This window comes from Bos mutus, chromosome 23 (assembly GCF_027580195.1).
Source record: "Bos mutus isolate GX-2022 chromosome 23, NWIPB_WYAK_1.1, whole genome shotgun sequence".
Classification (NCBI taxonomy): Eukaryota; Metazoa; Chordata; class Mammalia; order Artiodactyla; family Bovidae; genus Bos; species Bos mutus.
The window spans coordinates 23,579,985-23,604,080 of record NC_091639.1 but is presented as its reverse complement, the minus strand read 5'-3'; the positions used below and the strand labels follow the sequence as shown (position 1 = coordinate 23,604,080).

Sequence of the window (24,096 nt, the reverse complement as noted above, 5' to 3'; positions counted from 1 at the left end):
GTTGTGGGGATTACTGTGGGGCAGAGTCTAGGGTAGGTCTCATCTCCACATTTCCGGTAGGAGGGCGTGGGTGTGACTGTATTACAGTTGGAAGTAGTTTACAGAATTCTAAAGGATTTTCTTAAGAGTGTGTGAGTTCCTCAGGCCTTGGTCTCTGAGCCCTGACCTGACCCACATCCCAGGCTTTCCTTCCTGCACTCCAGCTTCAGCGCTCAGCTGAGTCCAGGAGGAACTCAAGTGTGTCGGGGACCACAGGCAGGGGAGGGGCTGTGACGTGTGCAGAGGGCGGGGCTGGTGGCAGGTGAGCCGCCAGGTCTCCCGGGCTCCAATCACTCCGGGAGACTGAGCCATGGGGGGAAAACAGGACCAGGACAAGGAGGCCTACGGTGAGGCGGAGGGCTGGGGGCGGTGAGGCTGGGGTAGGGGCCCGGAGCCGGTCAGGGAGGGGAGGCCTGCTCTGGAAATGGTGGCTGGGTTGACCCCAAGGAGAGGAGCTGAGGGCAGTCGTGGTCCCCAAGGGGAGGACCCAGGAAACAGATGATGGAAGAAAGGAGATAGCATCAGGGTTCTTGGAGGAGTATGGGGTTCAGGGACGGGACCATTGCTGGGAGCCTTTGAGCAGTGAAGCTGTGATCTCCATGAGGAGGGAGGCTGGAGTCCCTGGGAGCAGAGGGTAATGTCACGCCTGGATTCCGGGGCCCCCTCGGAGCAGGGCCCTCGGAAATGAAGCCTGGAGTCAGGGTCAGGGTCCTGAGCAGGGGAAGGAGTTGAGGGGCTAGAGGAGTGAGCCAGGCTCTGTGCTGCTGTGGGGAGGAACAGCTGGGGTCCCCAAGAAGAGGGGGAGTTTCAGCCGGGACTCGAGTCTCCGAGAGGGGAAAGGTGTTGGGGTCTGCCTGCCAGGGTCTGTGAGGAATGGCAGGGGGAGTGGGTTCTGCTGAGGGCCCCTGTAAGGAGTTGGAGCTGCAGATGTTGGTGGAGAGGGGGCTGGGGGCCTGCCTCCAGGATCCCTATTAGGAGGGAGCCCAGAGGAAAGAGGCAGCGGCCTGCTGGGGTTCCTGTGAAGGGTAAGGCCTGGGGAGGAAGGAGGCCGCTTGTCTCCAGAGTGTCTGTGAGGAACAAAGGCTGGGAGCCTGCCCCAGGGGTCCCAAGGATTAGTGTGGGGGCAGGGTGGGGAAATCTGCAGGGAGAGGAAACGGGGACCAGCTTCTGGGATCCCTGTGTGCAGTGAGGGCTGAGGGCCTGCCTGCAGAGAGTCCTTGGGGTTCAGGGGCCTGCCCTGGTCTGAAAAGGAGGGAACCCCAAGGGAGGGACCTCCCTGAGGCAAGGCTTGGTCAGAAGGGAGGTAGGGGAGGGAGCAGTGGGGACGCCCCACAGACTTCCTGGAGAGGTTTTGGGTCAATCATTGACATCATGTCCCAGAACCACGGAGGGACAGAGTCCAGGGCACCTGGGAGAAGGGGCCACACCCCTTCCCAGATTCTCACCCACCCCTGTGTCCCACATGGGACCCTGGCGGCCTGGCCCCACCTCCTCCCCGTGTGTACTCAGGGAGGACCAGGAACAGGACTTGTGGCCACAGCAATCTCAACTGCCGGCTCAGGTGTCAGCCTGACCGCTCCCCCGGAGAGGAGACTGGCGGCAGCTGGGGACTAAGGTCCCTTCAGGGCAGGAGGTCTACAGCGCTGGGGGTGGGTGTCCTCCCTCTCCAGGTCCTACAGGAATTGATGCCTTTGGCTCCAGCTTCTTTCCCCACAGCCTGGGGCCAGAGAGTGGAAGGAAGGGCTGGGGCAGACGTGGGAGGGACTGTGCCCAACCTGAGTGGGGGTACAGAGAGGGGAAGCGATAAGGACTGGGATGTGAGAGCGACTGAGATGATTGAACACAGAATCCCACGTCCCAGCCAGAGAAGAGACTTGGGAGAAAGGAACCAGGGTGGAGGAAGGAGGTGAAGAGCCTTGAGGTGTGAGCATAAATGACCCATAAAAGGCCGCCCTTCCCCCCTACCTCCAAGGCCTCCTGGTTGGAGTTCACCGAGCAGCAAAGTTGCTGAGCAAGCCTGGATCCCACCCTCCCTGTTCTCTGCTCTCCCTTCCTGCCAGCCCTGCCCCTCTCTTTCTCCCTCCAAATTCCTGAGTGCCCTAGGACAGGGCTTAGGGTAGATCCTGCTGTGGGAAGGGGTTTGGAGAGACTAGAAATTGGGGGAAAGAGATGCCTGTCAATATCTTACTCCCCACACTCCTCCCCCTGCCCTTCAGGGAAACCAGCCAAATATGACCCCTCCTTTCGAGGCCCCATCAGGAACAGGTAAGTTCTGGGCACTGTGCTGGTGGGGGCAGGGGGGTGGACAGGGTCTTGGTTTTGCTTTTATATACTGGAATATTGTTAAGAAACTTGTCGGAGGAAAAACTCCTGCCCCAGGAGAGTGGTGGCCCTGGGGAAACTGTCATGGGTGGAGGGCCCAAGGGGCCTTCTGGGCTGCTGGTGATATTCTGTGTCTTCAGCTGGGAGCTGGCTACATGGGCAAGTGTCCTTTGGGAAGACTCACCCAGCTGAGCACTTCTAAATTGTGCCCTTTCCTGTGTTAAAACTCAGAAGAAAGTTTACCCATCCAGGAAAAGATTTTTCTAAAAAAAAAAAAAAAAAGGTTGTAAAATGAAACCTACCCATGCCTACTTTCTAGCATCCCCCCAACTCTCCAAAGCATGACTCCTCCAGATCATGCTCCCCCTACCCCAGCACACCCTCTCCAGGTGTCTCCCTCATTTCTCCCCCAGGAGCTGCACAGATATCATCTGCTGTGTGCTCTTCTTCCTTTTCATTCTGGGTTACATCGCCGTGGGGATCTTGGGTGAGTTTCTGGCTGGGCAGAGCTGGGGCAGTGGCTGGGGGACATTACTGTCCCAGGGAGGGACCATTCCATGGCTGTTCCCTCTTAAGTCCGTGTGCCCCGCTCCTGGTGATGTATCTGCATGTCTCTATCTGCAGCCTGGGTGTACGGAGACCCCAAACAAGTCCTCTACCCCAGGAACTCCACAGGGGCCTATTGCGGGATCGGGGAAAACAAGTGAGTAAGAAGACAGAAAAGAGGGCAGGAGGGAGGTGCAACAGGAGATGGACAGGGGACCACTCCACCTCAGCTTCCCTGAATCTCACCATGTAGAACAGCCCCCACTGCTGGCCAGTGGCTTCCCAGATGCCCAGAATTGGGAGGCAGCAGAGTCATGGTTCGGAGAAGGCAATGGCACCCCACTCCAGTACTCTTGCCTGGAAAATCCCATGGACGGAGGAGCCTGGTAGGCTGCAGTCCATGGGATCTGAAGAGTCGGACACGACTGAGTGACTTCACTTTCACTTTTCACTTTCATGCATTGGAGAAGGAAATGGCGACCCACTCCAGTGTTCTTGCCTGGAGAATCCCAGGGACGGGGGAGCCTGGTGGGCTGCTGTCTATAGGGTCGCACAGAGTCGGACATGACTGAAGTGACTTAGCAGTAGCAGTAGCAGAGTCATGGTTGAGTGCATGGGTTTTAGAGTTCAGAGACGGGCATTTTCATCTCCAACTGCACTAAGTTCTGGTCTGTGATCTCTGGCAAGAGACTCAACCTCTCTGAACTTGGAGTTCCTCTTCTGAAACACAAGGATGATTCCAGAAGCAACACTATCAGTCCTAGCATACAGGAGACGCTTGATACATAGTGAAGCTGCTGGGACTTCCCTGGTGATCCAGTGGCTAAGACTCCATGCTCTCAATGCAGGGGGCCGAGTTTTGATCCCTGGTCGGGAAACCAGATCCCACATGCCATAGCTAAGAATTCACATGCCACAATCACAGATCCTGTATAACTGCAATGAAGATCCAGCACAGCCAAATAAATAAATATATAAATATTAAAAAAAAAAACAAAAAAACACTAACATTCATATGGCACTGACTGTGTTCCAGGCAGGCAGTGTACTTTACACACACAAACTCATTTCAACCTTGTGAGGCAGGTACTATCATTTCACATCTGATGGAAATGAGGTGGTGAGTGGTTAGGGTCATAAAGTTGGGTGATGATCTGGCTCCAGAGTTCAAGCTCTTAACCATCTGTTAGCAGTGGCAATGCTGAGTTCCTTTGGGAAACTCTCGGGTGTCTCCCACACCTCCCCAGCTGGGAGGTGCGTGTCTGGGTCACACTGGCCACATCTGGAGGTACATCCCTGAGCTTCCTGGGGTCAGGAGCTGGGTGGTGCGTGTCTGGGTCACACTGGCCACATCTGGAGGTACAGCCCTGGCAGTCCTTCTCTCTCCCTGAGCTTGACCAAGCGCTGATGCATGTTTCCTTCTCTCCTACAGAGAGAAACCATATCTCCTATATTTCAACATCTTCAGCTGCGTCCTAAACACTAACATCATCGCGATCGCCCAGAATGGCCTGAAGTGCCCCACGCCCCAGGTCAGAGTCTGGGGCCTGTGTCTGTCCCCTGACCTCCCCCCAGGGTCTGGGTACCAGCCCCTCAGCATGCTTTCTGCCCCCAGGTGTGTGTATCCTCCTGCCCAGAGGCCTCATGGACCGTGGAACCAAGACAGTTCTCACAGATGGTCGAACAGGTCTTCTACGCAGCAAATAGGAATTTCTGTCTGCCAGGGGTGCCTGGGAACATGGTGAGCGCTGCCCCCAACATCACTGCTGTCACCAGGGAGTGTCCATAATAAGGGAAGATGGGAGGGAGGGGAGATGATCATGGTGGGAGAAAGGGGATGACTCCTTCCTTCATCCTACTCTGTGTCTGTGTGTCTGTCTGTCTCCCCACCCCCCTCCAGCAAGTACTCCAAAGCCTACAACAGGAGCTCTGCCCCAGTTTCCTCCTGCCTTCCACTCCAGGTGAGAAGCTACATTCCTCTCTCAGACAACATCCAGTCCTAGGTTTTTGAGGAAACCAGGCTCAGAGAGTCAAGTCACACAGCTACTCTGTAACAAAATAGGAACAGGCATCAGTTCTTTGCTTTTTTTCCTCTGCTGATCATCCTGGAGTCAGAGCACCAGTGCTTATTATGCACCTGCTGCATGCCAGGCTCCAGGGACAGATGAAGTGAAGATGAAAACTGCTTCCTAGGTGCTGAGATCAGAGGTGTTCACAAAGCAATTGCATGAGATTCCCACGAGAACATACATGGGTGAATGTGCACACGTGCATTTATATGCAGGCACAGGAACAGACTGGAAGGACGTTCACCCACATGTTAAAGGGACTGTGTCTGGTGATAGGATCACGGTTGATTTTTTTTTTTTTCCCAATAGTGAATGTTATTTTTAACAGGAAAAAAAAAGAAAATTGAGGAGAATTCCCTGGTGGCCCAATGGTTAGGGCTCTGTGTTTCCACTGGAGGGGCCACTGGTTGGCTCCCTGGCCAGGGAGCTAAGATCCTGCAAACCTCATGGAAAGTATAGGAAAAAAAATTTTTTTAAACTATAGCATGAGAAAGGATATCCAACTCTCAATGTGTGCAATAGGAAGTATTTCCAAATGAGTGCTCCAGAATCAGATAGATCTGGCTTTAAGTTCTAGCACTTGTGTGTGTGTGGTCTTAGGTAAATGGCTCAGCCTCTCTGAACCTTGTTTTCTTATCTTTAGAATGTAAATGCCAAAGCAAGCATGACAAAGCTGTTGTGAGGGTGGTGATAAATGGCTTTGTAGGCACATAATAGGTGCCAGGGGAGAGGGGTAGGGGCGGGGTGAGAAGGCTTCCTGGAGGAGGGGAGATGAAGATGGAGCTGAATGGGGCATAATGGATGGAATTTCTAGAGGAGGGAGAGCGAAGGTACAGAGGGGAGGGGAAAGGGGCTGGGCTCAGACGATGGAGACTCAGCCTGAACGTCAAGCGTGGGCACTCTCCAGGGTAGGGCGTCTAGCAGTGACCTTGAGCCTGGAATGCCAGGTCCCGGCTGTGCCGTGTCTCCCAGGCACTCTAGCAGAGGTTGAATTGAAGGGTGGCAGGGGTGGGCGTGGAGGTGCTGCAAGAGGCAGGAGGGTCTAACCCAGGCAGTGGCAGGGCATGGAGGAAGGGGCATGAAGAGACAGTGAAGGCAGCCAGACTGGGCTCCTTGGGGCAGGAGCTCCCTTTCTGCTGTGGAGTCAAGAACTGCCCTCTGCAGGGTGCAGAGCCCTTCTCTACCCTGTCCTAGCAGCAGTTCGGGGGTGGAGGTCTGGGGGCGGCCAGAGACTTTGAAGTCAGCTCTGTGGGACCCCCCCCACCCCGGTTCTCTCCCTCCAGCTCTGGGGCGCTGTTTCCCATGGACCAATAGTACGGTGCCTGAGCTCCCAGGGATCTCCAACACATCCATCTCCCAGAGCATCAGGTGGGCAATCCCTTGCCCTTCCATCTCTGTCCCACCCCTTTCCCACTCAGAGCCCCATCTGACTCTGTCTCTCTCCAATAGTGGTCTTCTCGACAGCCTCAATGCCCGTGACATCAGTGTCAAGATCTTTGAAGATTTTGCCCAGTCCTGGTATTGGATTCTTATGTGAGTCACCAGGTTCCTCTGCCCTCTCGTCCTTCTTCTCTCCCCACTGTGCCTCTCTGTCCCCTAGACCACCATCTGAAACAGGATCTTTGGGCAGGGGAGGAGGAGCCAGAGGTCTGAATGGATCCCAAATCCAACAGGATTTATAAGAAAAAGGGGGTGGAGGTAAAGTGGTTCTGATGGAGACATTAGGGGTTTGAGGAAAGACATCTGTGGGCCTTTGCACAGGGAAAGATACGAGCAATGTGGGGTGACCCTCACTTATGTTTCCCTGTCCACAGTGCACTAGGCCTGGCTTTGGTTCTGAGCCTGCTGTTTATCCTGCTTCTACGGCTGGTGGCCGGGCCCCTGGTGTTTGTGCTGATCATAGGGGTGCTGGGCGTGCTGGCGTATGGCATCTACCACTGCTGGGAAGAATACCGCGTGCTGCGGGACAAGGGTGCCTCCATCTCCCAGCTGGGCTTCACCACCAACCTCAGTGCCTACAGAAACGTTCAGGAGACCTGGCTAGCTGCCTGTGAGTGCCCTGCCTACCGTGAACCACTGGCTGCCCAAAAGCTGCCCTGGCCCTGACCCAGGCCCCTCTGTCCCCTGTCTGCCCTCAGTGATCATACTGGCTGTGCTCGAAGGCGTCCTGCTGCTGATGCTCATCTTCCTGCGGCAGCGGATTTGCATCGCCATCGCCCTCCTGAAGGAGGCCAGCAGGTCAGGCCTGCCTGGGAAGGAGAAAGGGCAGAGGGCAAAGGGGCGGGCCTGAAAAGGGAGCGCTGGAAAGGTGGCAGGGCAGTGGAGGAAAGGGGATAGCATAACATGGTGATTAACAAGTGAAAAGTGAAAGTGAAGTCTCTCAGTCATGTCTGACTTAGCGACCCCATGGACTGCAGCCCACCAGGCTCCTCCGTCCATGGGATTTTCCAGGCAAGAGTACTGGAGCGGGGTACCATTGCCTTCTTCATCTGTGACTCTAGTTTCCTCTAAAGTTCTCTTGAGGCTGATTTATTCAATTCAGTTCTTCCAGTGAACACCTACCGTGTGCCCAGTCTTAGGGGTATGGGGCAGGCCCCAGAGAGGGCAGAGGTGTGGCCTGTGCCGGGTCAACCCCAAGAGAGGGTGGTGGGGGTCGTGGGGTAGCCTCACTGATGGACTGCTCTCATCTCCCTTGCAGGGCTGTAGGATACATAATGTCCACCATGTTCTACCCGCTGGTCACCTTCGCCCTCCTGCTTGTCTGCATTGCCTACTGGGCTATAATCGCTCTGTATCCTTTGCCCACGTGGCTCACCCCTCCTGAAGCCCTTGGGGGTGGGGGGCAGGGCAATACTAGTGCCATCGGAAGAAGGCACCCCTTCTGCCCAGCAGACACAGCCCTGCTGTGAAAGAGCAGGCACAGGCTGAATTTCAGCCCCTCTGTGCAGTGAGCAAGCTGCTCAAACACCTGGGAAGGGTGGCTGAGGAGGGGAGGGGAATCTGTGGAGGTCCCCCATCACCCTGCTTTCTTTGACTCCCCTCTGGATTCCTGGCCACATCGGGGCAACCCCAGTACGTGTTCTGGGCGCCCAACAGCAGTTTGCCCGGCTGTGAGAAAGTGCCCATGAATACATCATGCGACCCCATGGTGAGGATCTGGGGGTGTCGTGGAGGGCGTCAAGAGGGCTGAGGGGACCTTGAGGTCAAGTGGTCCAAATCCCTCTTTGTGCAGAGGAGACAGGACCAGAGGGGGCAAGGGGCTCACCCAGGGTCACACAGCAGGCCCCTAGCAGACTCCAGATCTCCCACGGAGCACCTCCCCCTGCCCCTTGTGCTGGAAGAGGAGGCATGCTGTGCCGCCAGGCCCTGGGGCAGGAAGATCCCAGCATCGCCTTCCCTCCTCAGGATGCTTCTCTGCCCAGAGGAACATTGACCATTTCATCCTTTCTGTCTCACTTCACTTACCTGTAAAATGGAGATAATCTTAATATCTGTGCTTCAGGGTAGCCGAGAAAGGACACTGGGTACATGAAAATGCCTAGTATAATGGCTGGCACCTGATAAGAGCTGGTGTCTGTAGGTAGGTTTTGTTTAGGTTATTTTAGTCTTCCTCAGAACACACTGTTCTAGGCAACAGGCAGGTGGGTTCCCTGGGTGCCCGGGAGAGAAACTACTTCCCCAAACTCTCCTCTGTGAGCTTCCCAGGGAGTTGGGGCTGGACTGCTGGGCATTTAGTGTCAAAGCTTTCATGTGGCCACTGCATCAGAGCTGGGACCATGGGCTGTGCCCACAGGCATTGTTTAGTTGCTCAGTTGTGTCCCACTCTTTGCGACCCCATGGACTGTAGCCCACCAGGCTGTTCTATCCATGGAATTTCCCAGGTAAGAATACTGGAGTGGGTTGCCATTTCCTTCTCCAGGGGATCTTCCCAACCCAGGGATGGAACTTGTGTCTACTGCATTGGCAAGCAGATTCTTTACCCCTGAGCCACCAGGGAAGCCTGCCCACAGACATTTGCCGCACATTGAAAAAGGAGAGGGAGACCACTTAAGGAGGATCCAGGCACTGCTTATACAAAGCCCCAGATGAAGCAGTTGTTGCTTTCAACTTGCTTAGGACCTAGCGGGGGCAACAGACACAAACCCACAATTACATAAAAAGTGGAAAGTAGTTTCCCTCTTGTTATAAAATTTCAAACATACAATCAGTTTCAACAGTTATCAAGACTTTTGTCACATTTTATGGAAAAACATTTGGGTTTGGTATTTTTTTTGGCTGCATCACGTGGCATGTGGGATCTTAGTTCCCTGACAAGGGATAGAACCCAAGCCCTTGCAGTGAAAGGATGGAGCCTTAACCACTGGACTGCCAGGAAAGTCCCGTGGAAAGAGAAATTTGTTTGATTTTTTTAAGTGTAATGTACAATATTATATAAGTTACAAGTGTGTAGCATAATGACTCACAGTTTTTAAAAGGCACATCCATTTTACAGTTATTATGAAACACTGGCTATATTCCCCATGCTGTAAATATATCCCTGTAGCTTATTTTATACCAAGTAGTTATATTGCCCCATCCAGCTCCCCTCTCCCCACTGGTAACCACTAATTTGTCCTCTATGAGTCTGCATCTTTTTTTGTTATATTCACTAGTTGGTTGTATTTTTTAGTTTCCACATATAAGTGATATCATACAGTATTTGTCCTCTGACTATTTCACTTAGCATAACATCCTCCAAGTCATCCATGTTGCTGCAAATGTTCCTGTTGATGGCAGGGTAGTAGTTCATTGTATATATTGATATATACCATATCTTTGTCCATTCATCTGTTGATGGACATTTAGGTTGCTTCCACACCTTGGCAAATGAAAATAATGCTGTTATGAACATTGGGAGAGCATGGATCTTTTCCAATTAGTGGGTTGTTTGTTTTTTGTTTTTTTTTTGAGGGGTAGTATATATCCAGAAGTGAAATTCCTGGGTCATAATGGTAGTTCTATTTTTAGCTTTTTGAGAAACTTCCCACAGTGACTGAACCAATTTACATTCCCATCAACAGTGTACAAGGGTTTCCTTTTCTCCATATCCTTGCCAACATCTGTTGTATTCTTTTTGATGACAGCCATTGCGACAGGTATGACGTGATATCTCATTGTGGTTTTGATTTGTAGTTCCCTGACGATTAGCAATGTCGAGTATCTTTTCATGTGCCTGGTGCCCATCCACATTTCTTTGGAAAAATGTCTGTTCAGTTCTTCTGCCCATTTTTAAATCAGGTGTGTGTGTTTGCTTTTCTTTTTTATGTTGAGTTGTATGAGCTGTTTTTATATGTTGGCTATTAATCCCTTATTGATCATGTCATTTGCAAATATTTCCTCCCATTCAGTAGGTGTTTTTTTTTTTTTCATTTTTCAACAGTTTCCTTTAATGTGCAGTTTAGTAGGTCCCACTTTAGGACCTTTGCTTTAGGAGACAAGTCTGTGTTTTTTACTTTTTATTAGAGACATTTGCAGATACACACAAACATGGAGAATCCCCATACTCAGATTCCATAACCTTCAGCTTTCTGTTCTTTTTCTGTCTCCCCACCCATTCCCCAACCCCCTGCAATTTTTTTTTTTTTTCCTGGAGCTTTAAGAGGCAAATTCTGAACACTGTGCCATTTCATCAATAAATATATCAGGATGGATCTCAACAGATAAGGACTTTTAAAAAGCATAACCATTACACCATTATCACACCAAGCAAAATGAACAATTCCTTAGTATCATCTGGTACCCAGTCTGTTCAACTTTGCTAGACAGTGTTTTGGTTGAAGTTGCAGAGGCTGCTTTGGAAGAGGACAGCTGATGGAGTCCAAGGGAGAGCTAGGCACTGGTAACACTGCTTCCATACCATTAAGGCTTGGTTACAACAACAGGGCTTCTCAGGTGGCGCAGTGGTAAAGAAGCTGCCTGCCAACACACAAGATACAAGGGACAAGCATTCAATCTCTGGGTCAGGAAGATTCCCTGGAGTAGGAAAAGGCAATCCACTCCAGTATTTGTGCCTGGGAAATCCCAGGGACAGAGGAGCCTGGTGGGCTACAGTCCATGAGGTCACAGAGCCACACACAACTGAGCCGCAACAGCAGCACAGCCTGGGAGCTCTTGTGCTATTGCAGAGACTGGAGACTGAAGGAAGCAAATTATGCTCACACAATAGGCAAGCTGAACCCTGTCTGAACCCAGAGATAAATCTCCTGGAAAGAACGGGCTTCCCCAGCTCTGGGAAGGCTGTTTCCATCCTCTGCTGTTCTCCACAGGAGCAAGTGAACTCCTCTTGTCCCGGGCTGATGTGCGTCTTCCAGGGCTACCAGTCCACAGGCCTGGCACAGCGTTCTCTCTTCAACTTGCAAATCTATGCAGTTCTGGGGCTATTCTGGACCATCAACTGGGTACTGGCCCTGGGCCAGTGTGTCCTGGCTGGGGCCTTTGCTTCCTTTTACTGGGCCTTCCACAAGCCCCGGGACATCCCTACCTTTCCCCTGGGCTCTGCTTTCCTGCGCACACTCCGGTAAGTCCAGGGCAGAGGAATGGGAATTGTGAACCTAGGAAGCCCAGGGGTCCTGGGGCTGCCTCTGACCACCAATTCCCTGCAGTTACCACACGGGATCACTAGCCTTTGGAGCCCTCATCCTGACCCTGGTGCAGATAGCTCGGGTCATCCTGGAATACATTGACCACAAATTGAGAGGTGAGCAGAGGCTGGGGGCTGGCCGAGACTGGGCTAATCAGCTGTATCCCTGATGGGGCAGGAGCGCCTATCAGGGGCCAGTGACCAAACATGAGCCTTTCTTACCCCCAGGAGCCCAGAACCCATTGACTCGCTGTATCCTGTGCTGCTTCAAGTGCTGCCTCTGGTGTTTGGAAAAGTTCATCAAGTTCCTGAACCGCAATGCATACATCATGGTGAGTGCACTGTATGAGCAACCCCTTGCTCTGGGCACTCCTGACCCTGACCTCCCGCCCTGGCCCAGGTGAGCTCACCACAGCTAACTCTGAAATTGCCACCTCACCCAGATTGCCATCTACGGGAAGAACTTCTGTGTCTCAGCCAAAAACGCCTTCATGCTGCTCATGCGGAACATTGTCAGGTCAGGCTGACACCACCCCACCCCCCACCCCACCCCTGTCATCTCCCATCCACAAGTGTGCTGTGCTCAGAAGGGCCTTGAGCTTGGTTTAATCTCTGCTACCTCCATCTTGAAATGTGAACAGCTTTCATTTTGCATCTATCACAGCAAATTATGCAGCTAGTTCTATTCCCAGCCCAGGCAGGCCTCTTATCCCCAACCTATTCCAACACCTTATACAGGGTGGTCGTCCTGGACAAAGTCACAGACCTGCTACTGTTCTTTGGGAAGCTGCTGGTGGTTGGAGGTGTCGGTAAGGACCAGGAAGGGAGTTACAGGGACAGAGGACAGGGGTGCTGGACAGTTTAAGAGGTGTCCTCAGAGGAGTGATAGTGACGTCCAGATTTCTCCCATAGGGGTCCTGTCCTTCTTTTTCTTCACGGGTCGCATCCCTAGTCTGGGTAAAACCTTTGAGAATCCTCAACTCAACTATTACTGGCTGCCCATCATGGTGAGTGACACGTTCCCACCCCCACCCCCACTCCATACCTTCTCATCCTCCCACCCCTCCACCCCGCGGCCACTTCATTCTCCAACTCTCCAAAGGAACACTATCGGGAGCCTTGTGTCTTCCAGGTCTCCATCCTAGGGGCCTACCTCATCGCCAGCGGCTTCTTCAGTGTTTTTGGAATGTGTGTGGACACTCTCTTCCTCTGTTTCTGTGAGTGACAAGACAGCCCCTCCACCTCCTCTCCTCAGCTTAAAAGATCGTTCAGGCTCTTTAGGAGATGTGGTGCTTCTAGAAACAGCGACTTTGTGAGTTATAGGAGCCAGAGCCTCTTCTAACATCCTCAGGGCAGGTGTTTGGGAAGAATGGAGGGAATGAGCTCCCAGGTTCCTGGGCTCTCTCAAGAAGGGGCATTCTAGGGCAGAGGCCTCTGATTCGCTCCCAGGTTCCTGGGCTCTCCCAAGAAGGGGCATTCTAGGGCAGAGGCCTCTGGTATCTTCCCGAGAAAAACTAGGGGAGAAATTAGCCCCAGGAGACTTCCCAGCAGGTGGCTGTAGTGAGTGGGGAGTTCCTTACCATACTGTAGGCGTTTATTCAGAGTTTCCTGTGTAGCAGGCTCTCTGTCAAGCAACTGACATATATTTTTTCCGTTAACCCTTATCACGCTATGAAATATAGTATCGTTCACCCTACTTTGCAGATGAGGACACGATTACATAGGTTACAAAAACTGCGCCCCAAACCAGCCGGTGGTGGTGCAGTCTGGAAACCAGGCAGCTGTCTCTTAGTCCCTCATTTTCCCGGGTAGTGGGGTTGGTTCCCAAAGGTTCGCTCTTACGGTCTCTGTCGCGCCTTAGTGGAAGACTTGGAGCGGAATGATGGCTCAGCAGACCGGCCCTACTACATGTCCAAGAGCCTTCTGAAGATTCTTGGCAAGAAGAACAAGGGGACCCCGGGAGACAAGAAGAGGAAGAAGTGAGAGATGCAGCCCTGATCCTGGACTGTCTCCCGCCTGTACAGCCTCCCCGCCTTCCAGATCACGCTTTTGTAGTAAAAAGATTTTATTAAAAAATTGCTATTTTGTTTTCTCAAAAATTCTCGGACTTTTATTTCATCCATGATTACATGCAGCCTTTTTAACCTCGCCGGCTCTTTAAAGTAGGTCCCGCCCCCATGACGTAACCTAGATCCCTTGACCAATCAAAAGGTTTCTGCTGAGTAATGCCAGCCCCCTTCTTCACCCCATCCAATACGGTTTCCGCCCGGGTCACGCGCCCCGGGGCTTCAAAGATGGCCAATTGGAAGAAGTGGCTCTGAAGCGCTGAAGGTCACGTGCAGAGTCCTGTGAGGACCAGTTAGAGTCGCGGAAGCGCGGCTAGGCGGCTGGGTGTGGGCCGGGTTTGGGGTATACATCTGAGCGTTTAAAGGGCCGGGGTTAGTTGATCGATTCCAACCCGCGTCCGAGTCCTGGGGGCCAGGGTCGTGACCGCCGCGAGGGAGAGATGACTGAAGAGGGACCCGGTATAGTGTCCTTGGGCAAACTCAGGAGACCGCGAATGCTGCGATTATGGGGAATCTGTAGGGTTCAGATATTTTCCGCGATCTTCATGCTAATGTCTCCTGCAGGAGTCGGGGCCGGAGCAAAGGATGACTTCAGTCTGGTGGGTCCCCATTCGCATAGCTCCGTCCCCGACCCACGCGGGCTATCTGTGCCCGGTTGTCCCCGTCGGGACGGGGCTGCTGATCGCTTTCTCCTCCAAGGAACCCTGCGACCCCGTTTCCTCCTTTCCTAGTCCTTTTCCCTCTCTGGGTCCTTGTCCTCTTTCCCTCTGAGTCTCCTCTTTCAGGCTTCTTCCCCATTTGAGGTCTCCCTGTCCCTGAGGGCTCATTCTCCCCTCGTAGCCCCTTCCTAGCTCTGAGCCACCAGTTTCACTCTAAACTCTCCTCGGGTTCCCCTTAGTTCTGGGACTCCAGCTCGCACACCGGATCCCCATCACTCAGCCTCTCCCAGAGAAATCTGACTCCAAGCCTCTCTTCATTCACTCTAAAACCCAAAGTCACCTTTGTTCTGTTGACCCTTCCTCTTCCTAGGTTCATCCACTTGTGACCATGGAACAACTTCTGTGGGTGAGTGGGAAGCAAATCGGCTCCGTGGACACTTTCCGAATCCCGCTCATCACCACCACTCCTCGGGGCACTCTCCTTGCCTTTGCTGAGGCCAGAAAAATGTCGACATCGGATAAAGGAGCTAAATTCATAGCTCTGCGGAGGTCTATGGACCAGGGTATAAAGATGACTGGGTCACGAGAGGTTGGATGGGTGGGGAGCTTGACCTGCCTTTAGGAGCCTAGGGCTGCTGGATCCCTGAGAAGTAGAGAGAACCTAAAGGAGGGAAGGTGTCAGGGCAGTGATCTGGAAACTAGTATCACCAAGGAGTTGAGCATACATTCAAACATTTATTGAACACTTACTATATACTTGGCATTGTTTTAGGTTCTGTGAATACAGTTATGAACAAAACAGAGCAAAAATCCTTGCCTTCATGGGATAGGGAATGGGGAGACAGACAATATACATAATAAATAACTAAATGTATTTTTTGTGTTAAGAGGTAATAAATACAGTGGAAAAAACAAAATAGGGCAAGAGATAAGGAGAGTGCTAGAGTCTGACTGCAATGTTAAGTACATGATCTTTTAGCAGACTCAGAGGAGGTGAGTGAGCCTTGAGAAAGAGCATGCTAAGCAGTGTAACAGCTTAGATGCCCCAAGGAGGGAGGGAAATATTCAATGAATGAGGAGTTTGTGTGGCTGGATGGAGTGAACAAAGGTAGGTCAGAGAGGTAAGGAAGGGCAGGTCTTGTAGGCCTCGGGGCCATCATAAAGCCTTGGGTCCCTAGCCAGGAGGTGAAAATGGCAGGGAGTGGTGGAAAGAGCACCTTCAAAGTGCTTACCCTGGGTCTCTTCCTTTTTTTCTTTAGGCAGCACATGGTCTCCGACAGCTTTCATTGTGGATGATGGGGAGACCCCAGATGGGCTGAACTTGGGGGCAGTGGTGAGCGACACGACGACAGGCGTGGTCTTCCTTTTCTACTCCCTCTGTGCTCATAAGGCTGGCTGCCAGGTGGCCTCTACCATGCTGGTGTGGAGTAAGGATGATGGTGTTTCCTGGAGCTCACCGCGGAACCTCTCCCTGGATATAGGCACCGAGATGTTTGCCCCAGGACCGGGCTCTGGCATTCAGGTCTCTGTCCTGAGATGGGTGGAAGGAGCTGCCTTGTAGAGAGTCTGCCCCATAACGGACTCCTTTGCAAAGACAAGATCCTGTGAAGTCAGATTTTTCTGTCTTAGATGGGATTCCGTGGAAGAAAGGGACATCCTGGGAAGAACGTTCTACCCAGGGAAGGTGGAATTTTGCCAGTGGCATTCCATCTGGGGGTTGTCCACAGGGCTGCCCCAAACCATGTAACAATCCATGAACCCTGGCATGCTGCAGTCCACAGACTCACAGAGAGTCGGACATGACTAAACAACTGAACTGAATCCATGTACAGATTAGAAAAAAATTAGAAAACCCCATGCAGATTAGGGAAAAAACTCCTTCATTTGGGCAAACACAAGCCTGTGCCATGGGCCACAGCTTGGTGCATGAACACAGGTTGGGTTTAAGCTCCCATCTGATGCCTGTGGCTAGGCCTCCTTGTCCTTTGCACAGCCTGTCCAGAGTATACCCTGTATGCCCCCAAGGAGTTTATTCTGCCAAAAAGCTAAATTCAGTCAGTGGGTGTTTGCAAGGCTTGCAGGACCCACAGCAAGGACAGAACGGAAGGGGACTGGGTGTATCCTCAAACTTAGGTGAGGGGTCCCCCTTCCCTGCCTCTGAGCCTCCTCAGTGTCTCTGTCTGCAGCATCCCGATCCTTTCCCCACAGAAACAGCGGGAGCCTCGGAAGGGCCGACTTATCGTGTGTGGCCACGGAACGCTGGAGCGGGATGGGGTTTTCTGCCTGCTCAGCGATGATCACGGCGTCTCCTGGCGCTACGGAGGTGGGGTCAGCGGCATCCCCTACGGCCAGCCCAAGCGGGAAAACGACTTCAACCCGGATGAGTGCCAGGTGAGGATTCCACCTGTTCCCCACCCGCCCGACCTGCTCTGCCCTCCAGAGGCCCATTTTACTCAGACCCCGGGTCTGGCTGCCCAGCTCTGTGCCAGCCAGCCTTGCTCCCTCAGGGATGGGGCCCTGGGCCCTGCCCCTGCCCTGGGTCTTCCTGAAGCCCTCTCCTCCACTCAGCCCTACGAGCTCCCCGATGGCTCAGTCGTCATCAACGCGCGGAACCAAAACAACTACCACTGCCATTGCCGCATCATCCTCCGCAGCTACGACGCATGTGACACCCTGAGGCCTCGGGATGTGACCTTTGACACGGAGCTCGTGGACCCTGTGGTAGCTGCAGGGGCTGTAGCCACCAGCTCTGGCATTGTCTTCTTCTCCAACCCAGCCCATCCAGAGTTCCGTGAGTATATGCCAGGTGGTGTGGGGTGGGCAGGGGAGCCCCTGTGACCGAAAGAAGGCCGCCTTGTCCAGGAGGGAAGCCCTTCATCTCCCTGACTCTGCTGCTGTTCCCAGGAGTAAACCTGACCCTGCGCTGGAGCTTCAGCAATGGTACCTCCTGGAGGAAGGAGACGGTCCAGCTGTGGCCGGGGCCCAGTGGCTACTCATCGCTGACCACCCTGGAGGGCAATGTGGGTGGGAAGGATGAGGCCCCACAGCTCTACGTCCTGTATGAGAAAGGCCGGAACCAGTACATGGAGAGCATCTCTCTGGTCAAAGTCAGCGTCTACGGAACACTGTGAACTGTGCACCTGCCATGGGGGCAGAGGGCCCTGAACTGAGCCTCAGGACCGTGGGTCTGCAGAGGGTCTGCTGGAGGAGCCTAGAGGACAGTTCTACCTTCCTTTCGACTCTAGCCTTTTGCAAAATCAAATTCTCTTTGACAGGGAGATCATTCCTTTAAGACTAAAAACCTGGCTTCTCCCACCCAAGAGGAGCTGCCCGCACCTGGGAGCGCTTCCCTTCCACATTGTGCACCCCCTGCCCTTTCTGCCCTCCTGGGACAATGACTGGTCCTTTTCTTGGGCAGGGCTAGGTGGGCCTGTAGCATTAAATAAATGTGAACTCAGGGAACTGGGGAAGACTTACCTCTTTGGGGTAAAATACTGGTTTTGGAGAGGGTTGATGAAAGCGCTAGGAGGGCAGGACATTTGGCTTCAAGAGAGGATGAGGGGCACCATGCACTTTGATTATTTATGAATCAAAATGTTTGTAACTTAACATTTTAATGAAGGAGAATGAATATTTGCAGTGTCTCTCTGTTTCTGTCATTGCGCATCTTCGTATCTCTTTTTCCCGTGCACACGTGTGGGATGGTGCGTGAACTTGGGTAAGGAAGCTAGTGTGCTTATTGACTGTGAAAATCTGTGACTCTGGCAAGGCAAATCCTCCTTTTTGACTTCATACTCTTTCTTATCACAGAAGAAGTTCGCTCTGCACAGGTGTAATGAGGAGCAGGAGGAGGAACCTCGTAAGATAATTAAAAACCAGCTGCATTGTAATTCTAAGGTGGGATGAGAAGCTGTCCTCCATGAAGCAGGGAGAAGGTGTGTAAAATGCAGGTGAGAAGCTTCTCCCAGGCCAGCCTGGCAGAGAAATAAGCACTGTGGCAATTACATGTGAAAATAGCATTTCGTCCTAGAGCAGATGCTGTGAAAAGAGCCTGCAGCTGAGTGGGACAGCCACAGCTTTCCTCTGTATGGAAAGAAAATGCAATGCCTGGATAAGATGGTAGAAATGTTCAGGACTTTTTTTTTTTTTTTGGCTGTGCTGGGTCGTCGTGGCTGTGTGGGCTTTTCTTTAGTTGCGGTGAGTGGAACTTACTCTTCCTAGTGGTGCTCAGGCTTCTCATTGTGGTGGCTTCTCTTGTGGAGGACAGGCTCTAGGCACTCGGGCTTCAGTAGTTGCGGCTCTCTGGCTCTAGAGTTCAGGCTCCATAGTTATGGCACACCGCTTGGTTGCTCCTCAGCATGTGGAATCTTCCTGGACCAGGGATCAGACCTGTGTACCCTGCATTGTCAGGTGGGATCTTATCCACTGCACCATCAGGAAAGTTCTCAAGACATTCTTTATGTCTTTATCATAAAGAGATGAGGGCCGCATTCATTTGCAGTTAGAGATATCTTTTACTTTCAACTGCATTTATAAGAAAATGTTAGAATAATTTATTCTATCTGACAGAAGAAGTAGAATATATCCTACTGGGTGTAAAGACAAGGTGTAATTTTGTTATGTTCTATCCAGAGTTTGTGGTCAACAATGTAATACTTGATTTTTCATTTTATAGACATTTTCAAAAATACAAAATTAGAGAAAATAGCTTAGTGAACCTCAAGTACCACAACATCCAGTTTCAGCAGTTAATCAAGATGTTACCACGTTGCATCATCTGATCCTTTTGTCTATTTTCTTTGTTGAAGTATTTTAAAACAAATCCCAGACCTCATGACATTTCACCCCTACATTCTTAAGTATGCATCTCATTCTTTTTTTTATTACATTTTATTACATAACCATAATGCTATTGCAGTGGCCACAGGACTGGAAAAGGTCCGTTTTCATTCCAATCCCAAAGAAAGGCAATGCCAAAGAATGTTCAAACTACCACACAATTGCACTCATTTCACATGCTAGTAAAGTAATGCTCAAAATTCTCCAAGCCAGGCTTCAACAGTACGTGAACTGTGAACTTCCAGATGTTCAAGCTGGATTTAGAAAAGGCAGAGAGGAACCAGAGATTAAATTGCCAACACCCGTTGGATCATCGAAAGAGCAAGAGAGTTCCAGAAAAACATCTGCTTCATTGACTACACCAAAGCCTTTGACTATGTGGATCACAACAAACTGGAAAATTCTTAAAGAGATGGGAATACCAGACCACCTGACCTGCCTCCTGAGAAATTTGTATGCAGGTCAAGAAGCAACAGTTAGAACTGGACATGGAACAACAGACTGGTTCCAAATAGGGAAAGGAGTACGTCAAGGTTGTATATTGCCACCCTGCTTATTTAACTTATATGCAGAGTACATCATTCGAAATGCCAGGCTGGATGAAGCACAAGGTGGAATCAAGATTGCCGGGAGAAATATCAATAACCTCAGATACAAAAATGACCCCACCCTTATGGCAGAAAGCGAAGAAGAACTAAAGAGTTTCTTGATGAAAGTGAAAAAGGAGAGTGAAAAAGTTGGCTTAAAACTCAACATTCAGAAAACTAAGAGCATGGCATCCGGTCCCATCACTTCATGGCAAATAGATGGGGAAACAATGGAAACAGTGGCTGACTTTATTTTTCTGGGCTCCAAAATCACTGCAGATGGTGACTGCAGTCATGAAATTAAAAGTCACTTGCTCCTTGGAAGAAAAGCTATAACCAACCTAGACAGCATATTAAAAAGCAGAGACATTGCTTTGCCAACAAAGGTCCGTCTAGTCAAAGCTAGGGTTTTTCCAGTAGTCATGTATGGATGTGAGAGTTGGATTATGAAGAAAGCTGAGTGCTGAAGAGTTGATGCTTTTGAACTGCGGTGTTGGAGAAGACTCTTGAGAGTCTCTTGGACTGCAAGGAGATCAAACCAGTCAATCCTAAAAGAAATCTGTCTGATGTGAAGAACTGACTCATTTGAAAAGACCCTGATGCTGGAAAAGACTGAAGGCAGGGGGACAACAGAGTATGAGATGGTTGGACGGCATCACCGACTCGATGGACATGAGTTTGAGCAAGCTGCGGAGTTGGTGATGGACAGGGAAGCCTGGTATGCTACAGTCCATGGGGTGGCAAGGGTCGGACATGACTGAGCGACTGAACTGAATGCTTTTGCACACCCAAAACATTCACAATAACTGTGATATACTCTAAAACCCAAGTTGGTTATTCAAATTTCCTCAGATGTCTTATTTTAGTTGATTTGTTCAAACCAGGATCTCAAGAAAATCTACTCGTTGCATTTGATATTTCTTCAATCTTTTTAATCTACAGTAGTTCACCTCTCCTCTCTTTTCTCTCTCTCTCTCTTATTTTTTTGGATACCATCTACACAGAAGGAGGTTCATTTTGTCCTGTAGAATGTCCTGTAGAATGGAGTGTCATTTAACTTTTTCCTCCATCCCCTGTGTTTCCACTTACCAAACCTGAAGGTTTAATTAGATTTGGATTCCTCCGGGTGAGGAGGAGCGTAGGACAAGATTCCTTCTCAGGTGCCGTGTGTTTCCTGTTGTGCTCCCTCAGGAAGCAAGTCCTGCTTGCTTGTCCCTCTCTTGAGTAAAGCTGAGGGTAAGTGGTGTGTTCAGATGGCCATTAACTCTGCTGTGTAAGGTTTCCCCATCAACCTTCTAACTGACAGTTACGTACACAGATGAGTTTTGCCTGAATCAGTTATTTCATGAGGGGTTATGAAATACTGGCTTTTGAATTATATTATTTTCTCTTCACTTATTAACTGGAATGCTTTAATGAAAAAGAAGTGTCCCTCATCAAGGTTGTTGGGTTACCCTGAAGCATGGTTCATATGGGAAAGGCAGGATAAATGCCTCCTTTCTCCCCTTTCGTTGCCAGTTCTCAAAGTAAACTGATGTGTTCATAGTACTTTACCTGGGCCAGTAAACCACGTTGTTACCACACAGGACATACATACAGAGGCGGAGTCTGCGGGCCTACGGGGGGGGACATGGGGATGTCGGAGAGAAGAAATATGAAGAGGAAAACACAGGCGGCCTGACTGGGGGCAGAGGATCCGCCCTGCTTTTCTGACACAGATGGAGAAATAGATACTTATCAGAAATAACTGGACTTCCCTGGTGGTCCGGTGGCTAAGACTCCACTCTCCCAAAGCAGGAGGGCCGGGTTCAATCCCGGGTCAGAGAACTAGATCCCACATGACACCGAGTTCACATGCAGCAACTAAAGATCTCGAATGCTTCACCCAAGTAAATAAATATTTTTAAACTAAATGGTGGCGTAAGAACCTGTCTCTAAGTGCAGGGGACAAGAGACATGGGTTTCATCCCTAGGTTGGGAAGATCCTGGAGGAGGGCGTGGCAACCCACTCCAGAATTTCTGCCTGGAGAATCCCCATGGACAGAGGAGCCTGACAGACTATAGTCCACTGGGTCACAAAGAGTCAGACACAACTGAAGCAACTTAGCATACCCACAAAAACTACATAGAAGGAAATGAAAAGATAAATAAACAGAAGGAAAAAGATAAATAAATGACCTCTGGGTAATTCGGTAAAAATACAACCACAAAGGTGGTGCCCATAGTGAATGACCCAACCCAATGTGTATCGAGAGAGGGGAGGTTGGAGGGAAGAGTGAAGATGTGCAATCACCTTTGTGCTTCAGTATCAAGCCCAGCTAACTTGGTGATGTTCCTATCAACCAATTTAAGGAATGTTGTTCAACCTTCACCAAGCTTGCTTTTGTTATTTTGGAATTCCTCAAGCCGTTCAAGTGCCCTCGCCGTTGGAGGTAGAAGCCCGGTAGACAATAACTAACACGGGTTCACTGAGGATGTCGTGCCAACCCCAGTGGCAGTTCCTTGCTCATGGCTCTAAAAGGAGAGATCAAGGGGAGGCCAGTGTCTCAGGATGTCTGAGTCTCAATGAGGCATTTGATACAGTCATAAGGAACCAAAGGAAAATTTCCTGGACCTGTGTATACAAAAAAGAGGGGAAATTCATTTACCACCACTGGAGGATCCTTTTACACTTTAATACCAACCTCTTACATGATACTATAAACAGAGGAAAAGAATGAATCATTTCCCTTACCTTTGCAGGAACAAGTAATTCAGGTTAAAGTACCAGTTGATGAGAGATTATTTATTTTATAGGAGAATATAAAAATAAGTATAGAAAAAGTAACCAAATTGGAAAATCATCATTTTGCAAACTTGAATGACAGTTCCCATTTGAAAGGCGCCCTCCCTGAACCTAGACAGCATATTAAAAAGCAGAGACATTACTTGGCCAACAAAGGTCTGTCTAGTCAAAGCTAGGGTTTTTCCAGTAGTCACGTGTGGATGTGAGATTTGGGCTATAAAGAAAGCTGAGTGCCGAAGAATTGATGCTTTTGAACTGTGGTGTTGGAGAAGACTCTTGAGAGTCCCTTGGACTGCAAGGAGATCCAACCAGTCAATCCTAAAGGAAATCAGTCCTGAATATTCATTGGAAGGATTGATACTGAAGCTAAAGCTCCAATACTTTGGCCACATGATGCAAAGAACTGACTCACTGGAAAAGACCCTGATGCTGGGAAAGATTGAAGGCAGGAAGAAAAGGGGATGATAGAGGATGAGATGGTTGAATGGCATCACCAACTCGATGGACATGAGTTTGAGCAAGCTGCGGGAGCTGGTGATGGACAGGGAAGCCTGGCAAACTGCAGTCCATGGGGTCACAGAGTCAGACACAACTGAGTGACTGAACTGAACTGAATTCCCTGAACCAGGAGAACAAAAAGCTGAGACCAAGAGAATTCTGTAGAAACAAAACTTGTTGGGAATTTCCGAGAGGCCCAGTGGTGAAGACTCAGTGCTTTCACTGCCATGACCTGGGTTAAGTTCCCAGTTAGGGAAGGAAGATTCTGCAACAAAAACAGAACTTGTTAAAATAATCCTTATCTTCCTTTAGCCTCCCCACGTAGTTTAGACACTTTCCCACAATTGCCTCTTTCATTCAACCTAACATATAAGCAAGTATGTTTTGCCATGTCTTTGGGATTTCATTTTTTTTATGAAGGCTTGTGTTATGTAAAACTTAAATATGTATACTTTTCTCCTGTTAATCTGTCTTTGTCAGGTTGATTTTTCAGAAGGAGCCTGGGACCCTAAGAAGGTCAAGGAAAACTTTCCCCTCCCCTACACAGGCAAAGATCATCAGTGGATGCCAAAATCATTAGGTTAAGTGTGATGGAGGTTGGATATTCATTCACATGGTGCTGAAACCAAGGGTAGTTAGCAGTTAGCCATTAATAAGTAATAAGAGTAACCTGCCTTCACTGACCAAGCTCACTTTGTTTTTACAGAAACTTGCCTGTCCTCCAAACACCACATAGCCCAAACAATGTTTGCCCAAGTTGTTTTTTGAGACTTGGAGCTGGCTGTGTCTGGTTTGAGCTAGAGCCAGTTAAGACTCTCCATCTGGACGTGCACGAGTGTCTGCTGGATGACATTTTGACATCAGAGGGACAAAAGCTTCATTCTCAGAGCTTGCAGTCATTTTCTAAACACAGGTCCCAATAAGAGGCCTGTAGCTTAGTTGTTCCCATGCAGAATGTTGATCACAGCACTTCTTATCTCCAATTACCTTTCACCACACCTCAGCTTTATCCCATGAATATCCCAAGCCCCTTGTCTTTTGGGAATTAAATTTGAGGCTTGTCCTCT

General features: G+C 50.3%; 2 protein-coding genes across 2 annotated transcripts; both read left to right on the top strand.

The window, feature by feature from the left end:
* Positions 1-286: 286 nt before the first annotated feature.
* On the top strand, positions 287-13,685 carry SLC44A4 (solute carrier family 44 member 4). The gene is made up of 21 exons (XM_070360652.1): positions 287-386; positions 2,256-2,304; positions 2,775-2,848; positions 2,986-3,064; positions 4,340-4,439; positions 4,523-4,648; positions 4,808-4,868; positions 6,260-6,344; positions 6,426-6,509; positions 6,791-7,026; positions 7,115-7,214; positions 7,675-7,767; positions 8,022-8,124; positions 11,282-11,532; positions 11,618-11,712; positions 11,824-11,927; positions 12,039-12,112; positions 12,334-12,404; positions 12,508-12,602; positions 12,728-12,812; positions 13,457-13,685. Exons 1-21 carry the CDS (start codon positions 350-352, stop codon positions 13,576-13,578), a joined length of 2,124 nt encoding a protein of 707 aa, XP_070216753.1. The 5' UTR covers positions 287-349; the 3' UTR covers positions 13,579-13,685.
* A 257-nt stretch (positions 13,686-13,942) lies between these two features.
* On the top strand, positions 13,943-17,956 carry NEU1 (neuraminidase 1). Its single transcript, XM_005911052.3, has 6 exons — positions 13,943-14,260; positions 14,691-14,883; positions 15,580-15,842; positions 16,529-16,711; positions 16,889-17,111; positions 17,225-17,956. Exons 1-6 carry the CDS (start codon positions 14,102-14,104, stop codon positions 17,449-17,451), a joined length of 1,248 nt encoding a protein of 415 aa, XP_005911114.2. The 5' UTR covers positions 13,943-14,101; the 3' UTR covers positions 17,452-17,956.
* The last annotated feature ends 6,140 nt before the right edge of the window (positions 17,957-24,096 follow it).